This window comes from Antrostomus carolinensis, unplaced genomic scaffold, assembly GCF_000700745.2.
Source record: "Antrostomus carolinensis isolate BGI_N321 unplaced genomic scaffold, ASM70074v2 scaffold13729, whole genome shotgun sequence".
In the NCBI taxonomy this organism is placed as follows: Eukaryota; Metazoa; Chordata; class Aves; order Caprimulgiformes; family Caprimulgidae; genus Antrostomus; species Antrostomus carolinensis.
Genome location: NW_010337964.1, coordinates 5,336 through 28,264, shown reverse-complemented (window position 1 = coordinate 28,264; position 22,929 = coordinate 5,336). Strand labels below are relative to the sequence as shown.

Genomic DNA, 22,929 nt, shown 5'->3' with positions numbered 1-22,929 from the left:
ATGAGATAAATCATAGAACAAGTGAGATTTGTCAGAAGGTGTCTTTACCAGTGGTGAACCATTACTGAAATGCTATGAAACCAGGGGAAATAATGTGATATATAAAAAAAAAAAAGAAGAAAAAGAAAGAAAGAAAGGAGGAAAGAAGGAAAGAAAGGAAAAAACCCCACAAGCAACCAAAAAAACCCGCAAAACAAAATCAAAACCACACAGGAGTAATTTTCACATTGAAAGAATAAGTAAAACTAATTTCTTAATTACTTGAAAAAACAAATTTGACTTCTGTTTGAAAACATGGCTAAAAGAATACCTGAAAAGCACCACCATGACCAGCGAGATTTAAATGCCAAGACAAGCAGGCTGTTGAGAATATTAGATTTAAAAGAAAGGAAAAAGTGTAACGTGTGGCTCACATCAGCTGAGGCGATACCACGATGGCAACTGAAACCACGTAAACACAATTATACACAAGTTTAAGAGCTCAGTCTCTAAGAAGAACAGGAAAGGGAAGGAAAAGTAGGTAGTCTGAGAGACTTATTTACCTAAATTAGTCACAATTATCATAATTATGACTGTGCTTCAGTGTTATTCTTTGTACAGCAGAAACTAGACAGCTCTTAAAGCTGCACGCACCCTTATATACGGATATGATACCAACACTATGTAGAACGTGGTTAGTGAAACTTTTCAGAAGCTACCTGAAGTGCTAATTGCGTTTTGATTACATCAGATTAGCTTTGCTTGGTATGACAATCTGTCCAGAGTACACACTGAATGAGAAACACGATCCAGGTCCCATTCCTGGTCCTGCTGCGTGGTTTTGACCTGTTGACTTCTGCACATACTCTTCATCACTCTAAAGAGACAACCACTGTTCAAAAGACTGACTCTTCGATATTAAATATCTTAACTGATGCAAAAAAACCTGACCAGTTCAACGTTCTGATCTGTGAAGGACAGACTGGATTATTTCAACAGACACCTGAACGTCACTTTTGAGATACAGTCCCATCCATTCCACCCAATACACCTACAAGTGGATGTGGAAGTATCACAAGACAAGTGTACCCGCAACTGCCGCTCAGCCAAAACAACCTTTCACAATAAGAGAGGGACACACAGGTCTGTCCGTGTGTGAGAAACAGGATATTGATATTATACTTTATAAAAGATACTTGAAAAAGATACGTAGCATTGCTGCTAATGTTCAGTTCACTTCAAAACAAGCAATGAAAGCCAAGAAAATAACATTTTTAGGGTTTAAAGCAAAATGTACACATAAAAGATAATACCTGATGATCTCCAAGGAAATGACTTCTCAGTTGAGCTGCAGAAATAAAAACAATTATCACAAAAAGGAACCATGTGGCTAGTTTGGAAATATTTTTTTTTTTAAAACCAAAGCATACAAAATTGTACAAAAAACCCTGCAGATAACATTTCAATAGACCATGTAAATAACACTCTGCAGCACTTCACAGCTGACTAAACCGCTGGTTATTGATTCTAATTTTGTATTATTCAGTGGGAATGTCCTGTAACTTACTGTATGGCAAATTATCAACCAGCACAACCTATCTGCAACAGGACAGGTAAGAGCATGATTTAAATTTTAATGATGTAAATAAAACAGCATATAGCATGAGCACCTTTGCAGATAAATGCAAAATTCATCCATGTATTATTAAAATTAGAGATATTTTCCCATAAAAATAGGTATAATATTTTCTCACTCCACATATGAACTATCTAACTGTGAATATGAAATAATTTTTGCAATGATTATAAGCTGCTGTTTTCCAAACAAAAAGCTATTTAAAGGAAAAATAAGGCAGGTCCATTCCATCAGATTTTATGATGTCTAAATATCAGCATGAAACTGTGATTTTGGGTAAGATGTATCTATTTCTAAATTAGTATTGTTTATTTTACTTCCTTCTACCACAGCTACCAATTACAAAAAACTTCAGCACAGTAACATGAACAATACTAGATAATTATTTTCTAAAGTTAAAAAAAAATCATTTAGGAGTCTTTTTTAGAAACAAAGTATTTGTGTACAAAAGAATGGTAAATGTGCACACTAGCACAAACTAAACCACAATTACAATAACATTTAAAGAAAAAGGAGAATTCAAATGCAGGTTGCAAGTGTCTGAAAGCCAACTTCATGCCTAGGTAGTAACAGAATTTTTGTTAGGTATTGGCTAACCCCTCAGTCTACAATTTTAGTGTCTTTTGGGGTGTTACACTATTTTTTTCTTTAGAATGTACATAAAGTGGACCAGTGGACTGAAACCTGGTGTATAGAACAACAGGTGAGGAGCTGAATTCCAGTCTGAGACTTTCCAGGCTCATCTGCTTTCAAGAGTTTCTTTGTGTTCCACTGTATTTCTGAGACACTGGTGGAGAGAAGGGTGCTCAAACACAGACTCTGTCAAATTCAGATGCACGCCTGAACATTCAGATATCTCCTCTTTCCTGAAGGACCATCTTGTCCAAGCCCAGAAGCACTAATACCTTAAGTTCAGACAAAGCTGAAATCACATAGCAGTACTGGAACACGAGTCCAACATCAGAAACACTGAATAAGTACACAAACAAAAATCAACCTACATGCCAAAACGGGATAAGGAATTACTTCAGTTGAACAACATCCTGTGGGTTTAAGAACTTACCCTACATCAGCCAGAAGCTACCTTCCCCAAAACTCAGCGACTGTGAGCACCTGAGTTCTGCCATTCCACCTGAGTGCCAAGTCAGGTGGATTACTGTGAACTACCCTTAGGGGTGCAGTTTAAATTGGGATTTAAACAAACCCAGATTTTGCATGACAGAACCTGCGAAGGCATTTCTGCAAAGAAGGTCACAGCCTCCAGCTAACAGGAGGCAATAAGCAGCTACAGATGGTTATTTCTTAAGCCATTACAACTTTCTCTGCAGAAGAACAGACTAAGTGAACGTGGTCCACAAGCTAGACAGCTCCGTGAGAAACCAAAAGTATCCAGAGACACCAGGACCTCTGCAGCAAAGGAACTGTACGACCATCACCTGCCATTCCAGAGCAGTCAGCAGTGCCAAGACTGCCAAACCTCCACGTAAACAGGGCTTTGGGCTAAAGTTCATTCAGGTTAAATAAAAAGTTAAAAATACTTCTCATTTCTGGTACACGACCATGGAACTTAGCTAGTGCATTAACTCCAGCATGTTTCTTTGGCATATTTTGGGGACTGTAACTACATGCCAAAGTAAATTCTGTGCAACTTTACTGTTTTTTTTTCTCACAATTTGAGCCTTGTAACTATTTTGATGAAACCTTTAAAAATATTTCTATTGTTAAAAATTCATGAGGAAATTTGTACCAAAACTGGTATTGAATTAAAATTGAATTGAATTAATTTTAATTATTGAAAGCTGAGTCCTGAATGTTAAATCTACATTAATTCTTTACAAAGTATATTCTTCATTAAGCAAACTTGAATATAATGGGTTCTTTAATCAATTATGGTTAGCTTCTTCATTAATATTTTGCTCCACTGAAATGAAGAAATACGAAGACTGACAGGTACTGTGAACACTGGCCCCAGAATTCTCATGCTACCTGAACATCAAGTTTTACACTCTTCACCTTTTACTTTATTCCTCAGACTTTCTAGAAACTCCAACCCCTTCCAACCCCTACCACTCTGAGACTCTGTGAAACTCAATTTCTTATAATGAGATTACATCATTCTGTGGTCCTAGCAAAGGTAGAAACTGTTAAGTATCCAGAAATACTTTAACATACACAAGAGTATAAAAAAGCCCAAATGTATCTCTACCCAACACATCTGATCAATCAAACTTTCTTTACGTGTACAGGACTTATGAACGATAAAGGTCGGTCATAAGTAGAAAGGTACTTCATGAACAATTAAACTGGTTAAAAAACTGGTTTAAACAATTAAACTGGTTAAAAATTAAACTTGATTCTTACTAAATTCTTTTTGCAAAAGTCCAGCATCTACCACCTACTGACTTCATAACTGGCTTTGAAGTTACCAAATCTTTCAGCTTTGGTAAGCCCAATGCATTTTATTCCACTGTTTAAAAACCTGTGTGGTCAAACACTGCGGTACCAAGGAGAAGCTGCTGCCATTAGTCATTTTGCTGTCTCTTCCCAACATTAACATGTCATATATCTAAAGAGAGCCCATATATGGCGCACTGCACTTCTAAAAAGACTTAATTTTAGCCCACTATTATCCTTGAAAAAGAATTAGGTTAGTAGGGTAGACAAGCAGAAATTACACTTTTCCTTTCAGAACAGTTTGGTATGATGTACATAGTTTTCAATTAAAGAAGGTATTATTACAGTATAGCAGCTATTTTAAAATGCTATGGAAGGGAAGCACAGATAAAATATCGGACATACAGTCATGTACATCAGAAAAATTGTCACTTCCCTTCCCAATCTGCTTCACAAAAGCACAAATTATAAAGGAAATAAAAATATAACTACACTAAGTGCATATAAACTACACACACCAAAATACTAAGTTTTTAGCTAGCAACACAAATATTTAGTAACTGAAATTGGAGCATGCATACAAACTCTGCTGAAATCCACCTATTAACTTTCTTTGGTTTTGTTTTCGTGTCCCTTTCTTAATTTCACACCTTTTCTTTGCCATCTTACAGCTTTATTTCAAAGCCAGTATCTTAGACACAAAACGGAACCATCTGCAAATCTGGAGAAAAATAACAAATCTGAGAGATGGACAAGGTTTCGTAGGAAGTCACTGATACACAAAATGAACTAAGTATCAGTAGTACGGCTCTACATTCTTCAAGCGACAGCTCTCAGACAAACACTTTCCAGCTTTAGGTTTCAAGTCAGAAAAGGAGGTCAGCATCCATCTCAGGTGAAGGGCTGTGACAGCTCAAGGACCTGGACACACTTCAAAGGCAGAACTGGCTGGTTGCGATCTGTGTCGGGTTTGTGTGGGGGGGGGCAGCCGGGGGTTTTTTTTTGGTAGTAGGGGAAGGGCGAGCTTATGAGAGTGGAAAGCTCAGACCCCCCCAGCCCAGGCTGGGGCAACGAGCACTAGAGAAACGCCTCTGCAAATCCATATTTGTGAGGGGAAGGACTGTCCTGAAAAGAACAAGGTGTGGTATCTGGAGGAGAGACCATTGACAAGCAAAAGACAAGCCTCAGCCAAAACGAAGGACAGACTGAGAGAAAGAGCTTCGTTGCCAGAGGAAAGAGTAGGAAAGGCAAAGACCCACACCCAGTTCACCTGATGGAGTAGGAGCAGACAAAGTCCCCTGCAGCCCGTGGAGATTCAACAGTGGAGCAGAGACCCACGTGTAGGCCATGGATGACCCCACGCTGGAGCAGAGAAGTTGAGCCTGAGGCAAGTGTGATGGAATTGGGACCCTGAGCCAGAGTGGGGGTGGGACTCCCAGAGTGGGGGGTGAGTCTGCAGCCCGTGGATGTCACCATGCCGGAGCCGGGAGCTGAGCCCGAAGAGGTCCGTGACTCCATGGGAAGTTGCTTTGGAACATCTCATTCCTGGACTTCCATGCCGGGAAGAGCAGCAGAGGTGACCTCACTGCACCCCCATTCCCTGTCCCCTGTGCCTCTGCGAGGGGAAGGTAGAGAAATGGGGAGCAAAGTGATTGGAGCCCAGGAAGAAGGGAGGGGTGGGGGAAGGTGTTGTAAGATGTGCTTGTTTTGTCTACTCAGATGATTTGCAATGAATTAAACTGATTTTTCTTCCCTGAGTCGAATCTATTTTGCCTGTGACCATCACTGGTGAGTGAGCCCTCCCTGTCCTTCATTCCTAATCCCGTGTCCCCTTTGTTGTGTCTCCCATCCCATCTCACTGGGTGGGGGAGTGAATGCAGGACAGCATGGTCCCACTGTGGGTCAAAGCACCACAAGACCACAGCCAGGTCTCTGTATGGGATGGCAAGGCTACAGGAACAATACTAAAATTCACATTTCAAATTTTTGCTAAGGAGTCTTAAGCAGTATGCTATTTAAAAAAAAATATGTAAACACAACTATGATCTTCAGTTTCTAGACTGGACAATTAACTTCAATTTTTGGTGCTACACACATCTTTTGTAAGTATTATATGACATGAAACAATTTAAGCCTATTATCTTAGCAAGTATTCCATAAGATGAAATGTTTTTCTGATTTAAACACTACTGCTTGAGAGAAAAGCAGTGATTTCCATTGCACATCTTAACGGCTTGAACACACAGCTGTTGCCATCAAAAAAAAGGCAACAGCTGAAAAAATTATTTAGTATTTATTAAATATTTATAAAATGGTGAAAAGCTGTAAAAGGCTAAATATATAATTCTGTTGAAAATGTATGTACTTCACACATATTTCTTTAGTTTACTGCTTGGCTAAGCTTTCATCATTGGCATACATCTGTTGTCAGCACCCCAGCAGCACATGGGTTTTTCGCAGGGATTCAGCTTGCTGCTTCGGCAGAGCTGCCAGCCAAAACTTCAGTGCCCATTACGACCGAATGCATTGTTTGACTTGTCCTTTATCTTTAAATATTTACACCACAAACACATTTACCATTATATGCAGTATGGAGGCTTAAAGCTTTGTATAACTAAATTCTTAGTATCGGGGGATTTTCCTATTAAAATGGCATATATTAAGCTCCATAAACTTGTAATACATATTACAAGCAACTGGCAACCACCAAAATCAGTATAACGAGATTTCATACTTTTTGCTTTTCTTGCTGATACAGGTTACAAGAAGTTTTCACAAATATTTTAAACTAAACCAGGTAATTTTGATTCTTCATCTTTTCTAATGGCTATCTTCTTCATTTCATGAATATGCCTAATTCCTGTACCCACTCTGCTAGATGCTGTACTAAGCACCACAGATGTTGTGCTTATGTCCCACATACAGAAATTAAACCGCTCCTCCACCAAGAGCAAGTGGTCCTACGACTTGCCAGATATTTTCAGCTGACACAGGCAACCCCTAGCGCTCTGGGTATGAGCCTAGAAAGCTGTGTCTGGAATACTGCACCCAGATGTGGCCACTAATTCCAAAGGATGCTACTTCAGCTTGAAACCCAGCACTGGAGGTGACTGAGAGTCCCAAGGCCAGGCAGGCAGGACAGCTGGGCAGGGGACACACCAGCCCCAGGGACAGCAGCACGTTCGTGGCTGTCACCCCACGCTCCTACGCCGACACCAGGCACAGTTCGCCCTGTGACCGCAGGAAAGGCACGCTGCCCGGCACCAACCCCTTCTGACTGGTACCACAAAACAGGAACCCAAAATGCAGGTCTCCAGCACGTTTCACTGCCTTCAGAAAGAATTAACAGTCTCTCAAGCGTTATTTCAGCTAAATGATGCACCACGGTAAGGACCGTGCAGTATTTCAGGCCTTTCCCGAGGGCGACGGGCTAACACGGACCGTCTGATCCGTCACAACTGTCCACACCAGACTTCGGGTCGTCTTGCAGGAGCACTCGTACAAGGAAACACCACAACTCAGTTGACACACAGTCACCTACTGCAGCTCAGCCTGCAGTGTGCAGTAGATGTACATTCACAGTAAAAATAACAACTCTTTTTTGTAGCCCAGTCTACTATTGGATAAGATAATAAGTATTTACAGATGCAGCTGAAATCAGTATTAAATCATCACTCTTCAGTTTATCACCGGAGCAACTCATCAGTAAGCTACATTTTTTATTTTTTTAAATATTTGAACATCAGCAAATTGCATTAAAAAACCTGAAATTCCTCAATTCTACTGACATTCAAAGTCTTTGACAGAATTTCAAAAAGGCTTACAGTCTGGGTAAACAGAAAACAAAAATACGAATCCTAGGGCTATTAATGAGAAACTTTGCAAGTTTCACTCATTTTCAATGTAGACATGCAAAAAATAAGCATTTCTAAACTTCTGTGGACTGGAGATATGACAGCACACCTTGTAATGTTAAACAAACAGTTGATGCTGCAGCTGAAGTGCCAAATGAAAGGGATCAGCATCAGGGACTTGGAATGATGTGTGCTGTATCTCAAGAGAAGTGCTTTTGATCACCCACTCACTAAGCTAAACGTCTTAAATAGCCTTATTAAATGATGGATTGACTGGAAATACAGTGACTCTTTAGGTCCTTCCTTCTCCAGAAGGAAACATGTCAATGGAAACTTCTACCCAACATGCAGGTACAGCCAAAAAAGCAAATTCGAACCAGGCTGTGACGAAAACATGAAAAAGTCCTGAAAATTTGCTGATTTTACATAGACCAATGGTTCTGTTCTTGGGTTTTTTCCTTCCTTCCCCCCCCCCCCCCCCCCTCTTTTTTTTTCCTATTAGGGAATTAGCAGAAATGCAAGATAAGAAAAAAAATGTTAATTTCCTAAGACTATTCTAAAATAAGGGCATTTCAAAATTCAATCAAATAGCAAAGACAAAGGAAGAGACTGTTTTAAAAAGCAGGAGAACCTAACACAGTCCACTCAAGTTCTGAAATTAAGGTCACGAGATATCATTACAGTCTAAAACATAATAAAATAAATTCTTTATACGTAATTATTTATAATGTAGAGAACAGAAACTCTACAGCCAGATTACGGATATATAATACACTAAGTAAGAAGTGTAACACCAACAACAATCATGGCATGGACCAATTTCTAACAAGAGGAGATTCCTTCAGTCTGCGGCAGAGGTGGGTACTTCTCCCAGTGTTCAGCACCTGCAACTGGCAGGTGATCTGATGACCAGTTATTTCATCTAACATGCAGGTGGTTCCTAGCTAGCTACTAATGATGGAATTAATGATCATTTCTGCTCAACCGGACTATCTGTGCCCAAAATAGTCTTCCAGCCGCTCTGTGATGATCAGCTAGGAGAACCTGATTTAAAATCGTTCATTACTTAGCTAAATTCTGCCCAATACATTCTACCCTGCTTTTATTGTACATGGAAACTCTGCAAAGAAAATTAAGTATAACTTTTCTTACTTTTAAATTTAATGTAGCCCTTTCTTGATTTGCTTGCAAATTTCAGTAGGTGTAATATTAGCACAAACCAATACATGAATAGTTTAAACTACTGTGATTCCTTCTCTCTCTTCCTGCCCCAAAAGCACATCCCGATTCTAAAGGCAACTCTTAGGGAGCTTATGATTTGCCACAAAACTTTGGCGACATCACATATTGCAATATATGGGAGCAGTTTCAAACACACTTTTTGGAAATGCCGAAATATCTGATATGTCACATGAACAAATTTAAACTAGTTTCTGTAAGGATAATTACACCCCGATCAGCTCACTGTGAACAGTCTTGTCAGGACAAGCTGCTGTGTGCCGGGGAATGCCTGGAGCACGGGGCGGAGGCACACAGTTTGGAACTGTCTGGCATGTTACTGCTCCTCAAGTGGAACAAAAGTTACGCAGCTTAACACGGCAGCATGCTGGCTTTCCAGCAAAACTACTTGCTCTGTTTACACTTTTTATAAGCAATCTCCCATTTTATAAGGAAAAAAAAAGTGTGACCATGAAACACAATACTTGTTCACCTCACAGAAAGTTTACGGTGTTCAATCAGAGTGCAACATTTTACTGAATCACTTTGGAATGTTTTCTGCTGCTAAAGTGCACACTGTATTTCAGTTGGCATTGGGAAAAGCAGAGAAAACAAACCATCCTACTAGCAAGGGAATACATTCCCTTTTACAAAACTCAGAAGACTTCAGGTGGGCACGTTATTATTCAAACTGACTGTTCAGTGCTTGAAGTGTTGGGGTTTTTTTTTTTATCATTTACTGTACTGCCAAAAGAGCTTGCACGCTGATGAAGTCTAGTGTGCCATTTACGCACTTTTCTTTTGTTAAGGTATTTGTGGCAAGCTGCTCTTTTGAGTGCAGTATTTTACAACTAAATTACTACGTATGAGGCCTTTTGGTTCACAATACCACCCAGTTTTCAGGAGTTACACACAATAGGTAACTCATGAAAAGGATCAGTCGACTGTGAGAGTCATACAGGCAGCTCCCACCTGAGAGGTTAGGCAATGTGGTTTATCCAGCGAGTCTGACTACTGACCCTTGATCCATACTGATATCAGCACATATTCCACCACATCTGGCAGCCCAGGACTGGATCCTTAACGCCACAGGTGGGAAGTCAGCTGCAATGCTGTGTCTGTGTGTATGGGAGGCTGAGCAGCCCAGTGGCTTATCCACAGAAACCTGTGCATGTTATAGCACGACACCAAAGTAAAAAGGTACAACTGAAACCTCACGTTGTTTTTCCCAGTCTATCATCTCTGATCTCCTAGTGTATAACATGGGTAAAAATATTTAACACTTACATGCAACACTAATCATGCATCATTTCAAGCTCTTAAGAGGTTTCAAAGTGTATGTATAGAATGCCAAGAAATATCTTAGAAGTGCTGAGCACAATACCCATTTATAAAAATAATTATGAGAAAAAATAATTTAACAGGGAAGTAACCTACAGGTACACAAAAATAAAGCCGTATGGAAATCCAGGGCTGCAGCTGATTTAATGCTTCCATCTTCAATAAAACATTGGCTTAGGATCTGCAATCTGCTCTTGTTCTCATCTTTCACACTCCTCTTAAGAGAGTGAAACAGTCAACTACTCCCGTGTGTTGCCTGCAATTACGATATAGTTGTAATAAAGGTGGGCAACACACTAACAAACCTGAACTACAAGCACCTTCTGTTTGTTCTGCTTTGTTCAAGGGTACACAGCAACACACACATTTCTTAAGGACGAGCAGTAACAGAACGAACCGCGTTTCTGAAATGAGAGTCCCTCTCAGGTGCACTCACGTAGGTGACAGTCTGATCACCAGTGCCCACCTCCAGATGGATTTATCCAGGTGTAGGTCTGCATGGCCTGCATTCTGTACTGGGCTAGTGCCTGGGCTCACAGCCACAAGCACCAGCAGAGAAGCTACATGAACCAGCTGCAGAAGTTTAAGCTGGTTTAAGGTACCCCCCCCCTTCACCAGCTGTTACCATGACTTCCCTTGGGCTGGCACTTGTGCAACTGGGTGATGAGGTGGCTCAGAGGAATGATGTGACTGACACACAGAACAGTTTGGAGCCCAGGCTGCAACCACCAAGACACTGTCACTGCCAAAGTACCAGTGACTTGATGTCAGTGTAAAGCAGCACCACTGCCAGGTCAGTGCCACCTTGCAGGAACCCAGTTTAGATGCGGGTACATCACAGGCACCACTACCACCACTGAGGTCAAGTCAATCTTCAGCTGGACCTCTGGAATGAAAATGCTCCTGGACGTTTTAACCACATTAAAGGAGAATGAAGCACTCTTTGAAACAAAGCATTGCTGATTTCCTCAGGGACAGAAAACTTGAGCAAAGGATCAAAATGAAACGCGTGTGCATCTCCTGCTTTAGCTTTGCTTGCCACCTTTTTTTGTTTGTTTGTTTGTTTTTTTAATAGAAGACTTTGTTGGACAATTCTTCCACCTGGCTGGGAGTAACATCCTCTTGCTCTCTAAGTGCTTAACTTCTTTGTGTTTCTGGGAGCAGGCTGTTAGCTGCCTGTGACAGATCTCTCAACACAGCATTCAGTTTCCTAATCTTTTCTCCATGCCCCTTTCATGTTTATTTAATTTCTCGTTGGCCTTAGCAAAACATTTACATCACTTAGTTTGGGGAAAACACAGGTACCTTTTTCTGGCTATAAATTTTGCTGCTATATTTGTGTCTGCTGTGATACTTAGATTGTAAAACAATCTAAGAGATTGCTTTACCTTGATTCTTTCAACAGCTCTTCTAACTACACTGGAAGTAACTGGTTGTGAAGAAATTAAAGCATCTAATTCAAATTCAGATTTTTATTTTTAGCTTCTCACACATCTCTTAAAGAGGATATCTACATTTAAGAATAAGTCAAAAAATTAACCAAGGACACACACATCTTGGAACATGTTGTCTAAACTGAGTTCTTATCCCATGTCCCTCAGTAAAAAAGTAACCTAGCATAACGTTCTCATCTATACAGGATCAGACTCAGCCAGGATAAGAAAACTTAGAAAAATAAGAACAGTGATCAGAATACAGTGGTGTCTGTAAGAACTAAGAATATAATTAGACTTTTATTTTAAATGTGTAAAATACTTTATTAATAACTAGGGAAAAATCTATGACCTGGAAAATGAGAGCTTGAAGAGTTTATCTAAATTCACAAATGTATTTGCACCAAAGTATACTACAAACCAACTTATGAGCTCCCCTTAAACTTAAAATTTTTTAAAATAAACATAATTTACCCATAAGGCATCAACCAAAAGAAGAAATAACTCCATGATGCTATAAATGATGTTTTCCATCTTGGTAAATGATAGTACTGAATAGAAATATAGGATCTCACTTATTGTGTAGAAGGTAACTGGACATTATTTCAGAAACTACACAATATTATTTGTGGGATAAGCTAACTCTGGTGTTCTTTTTATGTGAAATTCTCTGGACTCGGGATGCAGGAAAACCTTTTCCTTTGTATTACTTAGGCAAATTCACTGAAAACGGACATTCAAGACTGAACGAAAGGTGGTTGGAGGCATAAAATAACTGAACCTTTTGACTTATTCTTCCATAGGAATGTAACTTTTTAAGCTTCCAAAACAAAATCTGAGCAACAGTTGGAGAAATATTTGGATCTCGAGGTAAGATAGGCAAGCATAGTTCAGATCATACTCTCTATGCACTTGCCAACGTGAAGTTTGCTGTAACCTGAAATGCAGGTATAAATGTTTCATAAGAGAGCACGTTGTTATCAAGGCCTTCAGATTCAAGAGCTACCAACCATTTCATATGCTTGAGATGAATGAGTGCCCAAACACATTTAGAGTTAAAAAGTTTGCTAAGGAATTTAAAAAAAATTAAATAATCACAATACTAGTTTCAGCTGAAATATTAACAAAATGTTTTGCTGTATTTATTGTCATTGTGTATGAAATATATTAGTATGTTTCACACTATTTAAATATGATAACGATACACTTAGAGCAAGATGTTCCCTGAAGCCAAATGTAACAACAGAAAGTATTTCAGAAAAGTTGTATGAAACTACATAGTTAATTCAGGAAAAAAAAAATAGTAATTGGCTTACTGCATTTAACTAGCACTGTTAATTTGACACAAATATGTATAAGTCTACTGTATTTCTCTTTGGATGAATCTTAAAAGTAAAATTCAACAGATTTAAAGATAAATTAAAGCTTTACATACACTTTATTGAAAATGTAATCAATTATTAGACAGGCCTCTTTAAACTGTCCCATAACTCTTTACAGCAAATCTGCATCTTTTAATACTTCAGATATTAATGGAAGGTGAACAGCCATCAGTGAAAATATATGTATGTAGGACATAAGCACCACTAAAAAGCCCTTTAATTTATGGGACAGATGAAAGTAAAGTCATTGGGATTTGTACCTTGTGCTGGCGATACTTGGTGATTCTGCTCCAAGCCTACATCTTTCTAGCTGATTAGCCACAATTTGCCTTTCCACTTCCAGTTCTCTGGTAAGTCTTTGAAACTGGAGCTCCTGAAATTTCAAAATAAAAAGAAAAGCATTCTTGACGTTAAAAAATGGGTGTTGATTAATTCTGAAACAATCACTGTTTCATCACAATAATGTTTCTTGTTTTGACTCTTCCGTAGCAGAATAAACTATTAGAAGATTAAAGTGGGAATTTAATGGTTCTTTAAATCAGTGATTCATGCAAATATTGATTTATCACCTGTTACAAAAGGAAAAACATGTTTAAGCATTTGTGGATTTTATTCTTCCTGCGATTAAAATTTTTGTGGCTTCCTACGTTGCCACAATCTAACAAAATCAGTGCCTATAAAGTCAGTCTTCAATTTCATCTGTGAACAAGCTATTCTGGAAAACACTGTATCCGAACCTTTCCAACTGCAAAACTTGCAGCTAACGCTATGTTCTGACTTCTGTATTCAAAAACTTGACATTTATTACTTATTATTATTGTGGCTGCTCCTCCCTGGAAGTGTTGAAGGCCAGGCTGGATGAGGCTTTGAGCAACCTGGTCTAGTGGAAGGTGTCCCTGCTTAAGGCAGTGGGGCTGGGACTGGATGAGTTTTAAGGTCCCTCCCAACCCAAACCAGTCTGTGAGTTTACTTCACACTGGCTGAGTGCAGAGATGTGCTATTTCACCTTTCCTGATTTCAGCTTTTGTTACATTTCTTGGTCAAAGGCACCAAGCATCAGCCTTTCTAAAAGGCTTCTGGAACATAATGGTCAGAGGAAGACATGGGAAATACAAGCACTGCACAGAATGTTTGTGTGTGGTTAAAATCTGGAAACATTGTCCATAAACATGATACACTGAAATCTACACTATGTCATAAAAGGATATTAGTGATGTTTTCATCCACAGTTTGCTTTTGTTAATGATAGAAAAAGATTCTATCGAGCAGTTGTATTATTTTTCAAACCGATAATTCTACAACCCCTAAAGTTTAAACTGTTCCATACTACTTAAAAATCTGTTCAATACTATTTAAAAACAGATGAACACCAATATTTAACAATCTAATGCAGCAAGTCTTGTATCCAAGTCAAATACAGCACAGAAGCATTCCTTTAATTTTAAAGTGTAAATTACTAATAAGGGTTTTTTCCCTAGATGTAAATCATGTAGTTGTATTACACAGGAGCTGCATGCCTTGCCCTTACAAAAGTCACCTTCACTCACTGATGAGCGTTAATGCAAACTATTCTTTCACACCTCACGTTCTATGGAATGAGGCTTAAGTACTTTACTTTCATCCATGGTCCCTGACAGAGCTCTCCACTTCCTGCAGTTTGAGGGGTGAAGTGTGGTTCAGCAACGCAGCCTGGGGCTTCCAGCCCCCTGCAAGCACCGCTCTGCTCTCACAGCTCCGCTCCCGGAGGGCTTCCCCGCGGTGCAGAAGGGAGGGCAGGGTAACAGGGGAGTACAAAGCCACTCAGAAACCAAGTTTTACCTTGAAGAAGTAGGGATGAAGTTTTTCCTACCAACATCACAATGAGATTACCTTCAAGAAGCCCCAAACAGAAGATGAGTACCAATTTCATTAGGAAGCCAGCTGAGGGCTAAATCAAACAGTAGCTGATGTACCTCCGAAAGCCTGACTCGAGCTCCATACAACAGACTGGTCTGTTAAAGACACGACACCGAAGCTTCTGCCCCTTCTTGTCTGCAAGAATTGTAGACACTTTCAAACATTTCTCAGAGCTCACTAACCAAACCGAATAAACACACCCTAATATTCCAAATAATGGCCAGCAAAACTGTTTGTCTCCAGGTCACGGAACTGACCCACTGCTGCCATGGGACATGAGCATCCACAGGACAACACTGCATTTTTCTACTGTTGTTCTACTAAGAACAGTTCAACACAACAGAATACCCTGTAGCTGCATTAAAGGTAAGTACACAAACCATGGGAGCAGCAGGAGGGGGATGTGATCCTCAGTGTCCTCCTGGCCATCCCCCCTTCCATTAGGTTGGTACTTACTGTCAAGGCTCAGCATCAGAAAAGCTTAGCACAGTCAGCCCTCAGATGTGAAAAAACATTCTAGGACACGTGTCCTAAACTTGGATTTTATTAAAACCTGCTTTTAGAAAGAATGCTAAAGCTAAATCCTTTTAATCCTGAGACTTGATATGAAAAGCCTCATGAACATGATAACCTGCAGAGCACAGCAAATCTTATGGGCCTGTACACGGACTAGGAAGTACAGACAATATCGGAGGGTTTGTGCAACACGTAACAGCATCCAGCAGCAGAGACCCAGCCATCACAGGCTGACACCAGGTCTCAGCAGGATCCAAATGGATGTGACACCAAAGAGCTACACATGCAGCCAGCCGGCTCACTGGACATCGTGCCTTTTGGAGAGAAAATACTGAAAAGTATATTAACCAAAAACAGGCAAATAAAGTTATGAATAAGAATTTATTTTCCAATAATATATAGAATAGAGATAATCTGAACAGATAGTCTGGCTATAGATAATCCACCTGAAGGCTGATTCACGAGACAGTCATTGACGCGCCAGTGGACAATGCCATGATTTTCCAAAAACATTCAGAAGCTGAATCTCTGCAAGTTTTGAAGCAAGTGTCAGCAAGACAAGCTTTCTCCCAAGTAAACCATGATGTATTATACAGCATGTAACAAACATAAATCTTTAAAACAAACAGCATTGCACTGCTTGTTTGCAGAAATATAAAACATTTACCTTGTGTTTAAAGCTGTTTTCCATTCCTTACTTTTAAATCAATATTCAAACAGCAATGTAATTGATACAAACCATGAATCTGAGCACAAGACTCAAGTTGCCTATTGTTATTTACTGATCTTTTAATTAGAAGAATAAAATAAAACATATGCTGGCCATTATTTGTTTCCATTCAACCTATCTCTATTCATTTGCCTTTTCATTACAGGCAGAGGCATTAATGAAAATAACAGGACTCTAGAAAACATACTCGTAATACGCGCTATGAATGCGCATTCGTCTGAGCTCTCTCCTCCCTTCGCTGTCTTCTCCTGCACTCTACCAGAGTCCTTCACACCAGCTCACGTGTATTTCTGCAGGAAGGTGCATTATAAGGCAAAAGTTATTGCTAGGCAAGGAAGGAAAAAATTACAGTAAACTACCAAACCCTGCAAAAGGTTGCCATTGTCTAGAAAGCCTTTTTATATAAAGTGAACCAACTAAAAAGGAGCATGTAAGGAAGGAAACAGGACAAAGTTCCAGTTCCAACAGTTACAATGGCAGAAATCAGACACACAAGAGGGAAAATAAAATCTGGGCTTGTCAGCCAAGCTTGCATCTACATCATCACAGCTTTTTAAACTAATTTGTCACACATTTCTGTCCTAGAGGTGTTTAAGAAATGAGCCAGTTAACTGAGATCATCAGAGAAATCAATAACAATTTACATTTTATAAGTGTAAACCAATTACAGGTTTAAAAGACAAAAAAGCTGCACTGAAACTAAATGACCAGAGGAGTCTTCCCTAAAACACTACAGAAGTGTAACAGCTACAAAAAATCACTTTTTTTTTTTTTTTTTTTTTTTTACAGCACAGAAAAGGAATCAAGACAAAATACAGAAAGTGGAAGATGTGCTGTATTTTTCTCATTTCCCAAGGTCCACCCAATTCCAAAAATCACCTCAGATTTGTGAGGACTTCAGGCAATTAAAAAAAAAATAGGATTACTGAGATTTCAAATCATAGAATGGTTTAGGATGGAAGGGACCTCCAGAGAGCATCGAGTCCAAAACCTGCCGTGGGCAAGGACATTGATCACTAGACCAGGTTGCTCAAAGCCCCATCCAACCTGACCTTGAACACTTCCAGCGATGAGGCATCCACAACTTCTCCAGGCAACTTGTTCCAGTCATCACAAAAAAGCTTCTTCCTTATGTCCAACCTAAATCTGCCCTCTTTCACTTTAAAACCATTTCCCCCTGTCCTGTTGCTGCAGGCCCTGGTAAACAGTCTCTCACAGTCTCTCTTATATAAGCCCCTTTGATATATTGAAGGGCTGCAATCAGGCCTCCCCAGAGCCTTCTCTTCTCCAGGAGGAACAAGCCCAGTCCTCTCAGCCTTTCTTCTCAGGAGAAGCCCTCTGTTCCAGCCCTCTGATCATTTTTGTGGCCTCTGCTGGAGCTGCTCGAACAGGTCCATGTCTTTCTTCTACTGGGGACCCCAGAGCTGGATCCAGGTGGGATCTCACAACAGCCGAGTAGAGGGGGAAAAAGAATCGCCTCCCTCAACCTGCTGGCCACATTTCTTTTGATGCAGCCCAGGATATGACTGGTTTTCTGGGCTGGAAGTGCACATTGCTGCTTCATACCTAACTTTTCATCCCAATGAAGTAGCAAAGTTTACATGCTTTTTGAAACAATGAGTTTCTGTATGTCTCTTCTTAAATTTGGTATCTGCAGCTGTAATTGATATGTCTTAGATACCTGCATAAATGCATAAGAGGGATAATTTTAGAGGTACCATTTTCTTTACAGCTGGAATACCTCATCTTTTAAGCCTTTTTTTCTTTTAGGTTAAATCATATTGTTATAGAAAACTAAGTCCTAATCAATTCTAAAGTACACTGATCACCTTCATAGCTTACGCTTCCTTATGACGACATCTGATACCAGTCTGAATGGATACCTACCACTGACACATTTATCTATCAGACAGTATATTATCTATTTATTTAGGAATCTATTTGAATGTGTTCCTCCAGTCAGCTTCTCTGAAAGCAGCGGGAGAGCATGCTCCTCGAACAGGATGCTCCCATACACTGCTGGCTGCTAGCAACACAGAGAAGCTGCTGCCCTAGGCAAAAGTCACAGTTAACTGATTTTTATAGTACTGGCTTGTGACAAAACGACATGACAGGTGTCAAATAAAACAATTAATAAGCTTGTTTTCATTTGCAGAATATCATCTAGGTGGCAAGTACATACTAAAATTATGGATGTGGATTACAGAATACACTGCCACACTGCATCAAAAAACCCAACCAAATCTGAGACACACATGCTATAACGTCTTGGTCAGAACTACTTTTTTTTTCAAAATTATCCAATATACACTGAGGGGCCAAAAAAAAAAAGCCCTATCATTCTATTCACTTGTTTAGCAGTAACTACTTAGTCATCTTATAAAACTACAGGTTTTGTATTCATAAGCTAAATTCCACTGCAAAAGCACAGACCATATTTCCTAAGATGGAGCTACCAAAACCGCCAGCGTTAAGTACAGCTGCATTTAAGGAACAGGAAGCACATACGTGGTTCAAGAAACAGAAGAAAGCAACATGCTTTGGAAAGGCAATCATACGGACTGCAGGTGGACAAGCTTCCACGAGTGAAAACCAAAAACCACCCAATTTTAGAGCTGTGTAATTTCCTTTTGGAGGCTGAAGTTTCTGGAGGAAGGACAAACCCTGCACGGGGTGTTGACATCGCAGTGCACGCCCCAGCTGATCAGCAACAGCTCTTCCTTGGCAAGCTCTGCAGGCCAAGTGTTAATTCATCTGCGACAACACTGAGGTCTCACTAGAGAAGACACTTCAAGGCCTTTGCTGCTGCATGACAGAGATGAGACAAGTGATACCAATCCTGAGAACAAAATACTCTTTTCATTTGAAAGCTGAGTACCTCTGACAGGCCTGTGGCCCCCTGGCAAGTGCAAACAATTGCTAACACGCTACCCTGGGCTATGAACAGCAAATACTTGAGCACTGGAAAGCCAGGGGAATAATTTGTGTGACCGACCATGAAGACTGCCATTCTCCTGTTGCAGGTTTTGGATAATAAAAGAGGTTTAAGAGGCAATTCGGTGCTTGCTGTCTGCATCCCGTTATGATACCATGTTGCAGAGGTCTGAAATTTTAATTTTAGTTAATAAGGAACTTCTATCCCTCGGTAACCTGGATGAGAATGAGGAGTCTACATTCACAATGCTGAAAAACAGAAATGACTTCCTTCCTGCCCTGTTGCGATTTGAAAACCTCTGGCAAAACACAGATAACGAAACTTCAAACCGGGGGTCCAGCTGGCTAACTGAAGGTTTTCTGGTGACAACTACGCAAGAATCAGCAGCAAGGGCACAAGCGGTGAAGACAACTCACAAACTCTTTTTGAACGGTACATGCCTGGCTAGTGAGACCAGGATTGGGCAGGTGGGACTCCTGAGAGATGATGCCACTGACAGAGAGATGCAGCTCCTGACTCCTGGCGCTTCCTGGCTTCTGCCAGTTCTCAGAGGTTGCTGTGGTAGGATACAGGGCTGGGATGGGACGTCAAGGGCCGGGATGGGACGTCATTTCAAGTTGCAGTAACACTGGGATAGGCTAAGTTGCTCCAATTGCCAAACGTCACTGTCTTTGTAAAGCATTAAGAAGGTCATTGTAAGTGGAATTATGAAATGTTTTGCTAATCATAAAAATGTTACCTGTTGAACAATTCAGTTGAGCCTCTTCCAGTAGTTTGATTTGATGATCTAAGAAAGCACAGCCTACATTTGGAAGGAACACTTTTACCTTGCATTTACCATTTCTCATTCAACTGCAACATACAGTCCAGAGCCAACGCAACTCCCATTGCCTGTGAAGGTTCAAACAGTGCTAAAGAAAAGGCAACTATATTTTTGATATTTTTGACATTTTTATGATACAAATGTGCAACAAAGAAAGGACAAACAAAATTTTAAGTTCATTTATACCTTCTTCACAGTAATCTCCTGCACTGATCTATGCAGTTCTACATGTTTACACTTGCTATAATTCGGAGCTAGATCAAGCAACTGACTACTTAAAAACACACTGAATGCTGTATTTTTCCAACATGAGTATCATACTGTAGTGACCTAATATTTAAATTCTGTGTCACAATCTTCTGAGAAAAAAAATCTGTACTTTTAACTAACCATATTAGATCAACCTTGACATTTTCTGTACAAATAAAGTTTATTCATGCACACAACTGCATTTGCATGCTTTCAGTATCTCAGCATCTTCCAAAATAGAAGACAAAAGATAAAAAATTGGACAGGGTACAGAGAATCACAGATTACAGGATGTGAAATGACATAGCTACAATTATTGGCTGTACTTACTCTGTATTCAACAGCAGCAGACCATTAAAGCCCTTAATACTGTTATGCCTGCATTGTTCACTAGTCTGGTAAAACAGTTTAGTGCCGCTCTAGCTGATGAGGGATCAAAATTTAAGCAATTCATAGAAAGTTCACTCTTCGTCAATGGCAGAAAGGAAGAATGCCACTTGAGGTATTCACTGACTACAGCTGAGCAGCAGCCTCTTTGGAAACTGTTTGTAACAATGCTAGGTTTTTTTAATTAGTGCTGAAGCTAAGTGTGCAGTTCTGCCAGTGGGGACAGGAGTTCAGTCGCCGCTGAGTAGATAGGCTGGTAATCTACACATCAGCGCGTGACAAAAGGTATAAATACCCCCACATATTTCAGGGGTACCCACAGTTCTAGGCTCATTTTCAAGGGGAGTTTCTCTTCAGAAGCCTAACAGTACCTGCTACAAAGAGAAGTTAATTTTTACATCTTCTTATGAATACAGGAGTACACAAAATTTTGATTAAGGAAATGAGTTAGTTGCTTCATCTGAGACAGGAGTGGCATATACTTTATCCTAGAATAAGAGCCTTGGGATGTGGACTTCAGACTTGATTGACCAAAACTGGAAATGCTTGTAAACAACAGAAACAGTAAATTTCAAAGTTCTGGGATTAAGTAGGGAAGAGTGACCTATGCAATTGAACACAATATTAAGGGAGTTAGGAAAAAAACCCCAAACAGTTCTTCCAGCCATTCAGAAAACGTTGAGAAAGATTTGTTTCACTCGTGCAAAGCTTGATAGTCCAGGTAATAAAAAGCACCACCTTCATTTCAGAACTGATACATCTGTATCCACCTATTTGATCACTAGATGCATGCAAGTCAGAATTTCAAAATAAGACTTCAATGTTTGCGCCAAATTACTCAAAGTGCATTTAGTAAGTCTTTTTTCCAGGTGTCTTGTTGAAGTAACATGCCTACACAGCTGGATTACAGAGTACTTGATATAAAGCACTTTGGTAAAGAAATCTCCCAAACTTAGCAAAAATTCTACTAAAGATGTTTTTAAACAAGCAATAATGAATTCTTTGCTGTATGGAGAATGCACTTTCCTTAGGTTTTTTGACACTCCCCCCTGCCACAAACCCTATTAAAAACATCTCGAGAAGTATGTAAAGAATTTCATACTTAAACAATAAAAAAGGGAAAAAGGTAAAGTGCACACTTTGTAAGTATATAATACAGTTCAATACAGTTATACAAAAGGAAAATACTTCGCTGAAGTGTTGAACAAAAGTGAACACTTCTAGGAAAACACTGGGGAAAACCAAGATATTTAGGATTATTCATCCGAAAGTATGTCCCATCATTTTACTCTATTGTCACTATTTACAAAAGAAAAGGTGAAAAGTTGTCCATCTTTAGGTGTCAAACCCAACTGGGCCAAAGAACAAAGAAACCAAAAAAACCTGACACTGTTACAAGTGCAAAGAGATTAAAAAGAACACATGCATGCTGCTTTTGAAAACTGGATCGATGGGTCGTTTTTCCTGAGGCCTTTACTCTCAGCCCAGTCACCAAACAGGAAAACTAACGTGCTAAGCAGGAAATCCACAATTCCAAGGGATCTCATTTAATCTTGCCAGTTCAGCAGCAATTCACTCCAAATTCAGCAGCGTGCAGTTTGCACAGGTAAAGTAGCAGCGACTCCACAAATCTATCCAGAGTAGTTGCCAGCTACATTCCAACCCCCCAAAGTTACTGCTGTGGTGTTGCCCCTACAATTTTGAACAACTTGTTATTTTAGTATGAAAACATTCAATTTACTTTTAATATGGATAAGAGACTCCCTACAGAACTCAATTAAACGTCTATCCAAATACTCCCCAGGATTCAGAAATATAGACATGTATATTTTAATGACTTATTTTTACTTAAAGCTTGTTTCAGTATTTCCTAAGGTAACTTCTATCCATTATAGCATGGAAACTTTGTAACATTTCAGAAATTAAATGGTTTAAAAAAAACCAAACCCAAACCTACCTCCAAAACAAACCTACAGAAACCAACCCTCTCTCCAAAGAAAAAACTGATACAAAAAAACCCCCTCTCCAACCCCCCCAAAAAACCTTAAAAAAACCAAAAACAATCCCAACACCCAAAACCCAAGCAAAGAAAACCAAAAAACCCCCACAAACACTAAAAGGAAAAAAAAATAGTGAAAAGGCCAAAATATGTTTCA

General features: G+C 39.6%; 1 protein-coding gene across 1 annotated transcript in view; it reads right to left on the bottom strand.

Moving 5' to 3' along the window:
- Nucleotides 1–22,929, bottom strand: part of PKP4 (plakophilin 4) — a 53,390-nt gene that overhangs the window by 27,559 nt on the left and 2,902 nt on the right. Inside the window, exons 2-3 of the mRNA XM_010175355.1 lie at nucleotides 13,498–13,610; nucleotides 1,293–1,327 (exon numbers count right to left, since the gene is read on the bottom strand). Coding sequence (XP_010173657.1) covers nucleotides 1,293–1,327; nucleotides 13,498–13,610 — 148 coding nt within the window. The remainder of the gene's footprint in view (nucleotides 1–1,292; nucleotides 1,328–13,497; nucleotides 13,611–22,929) is intronic.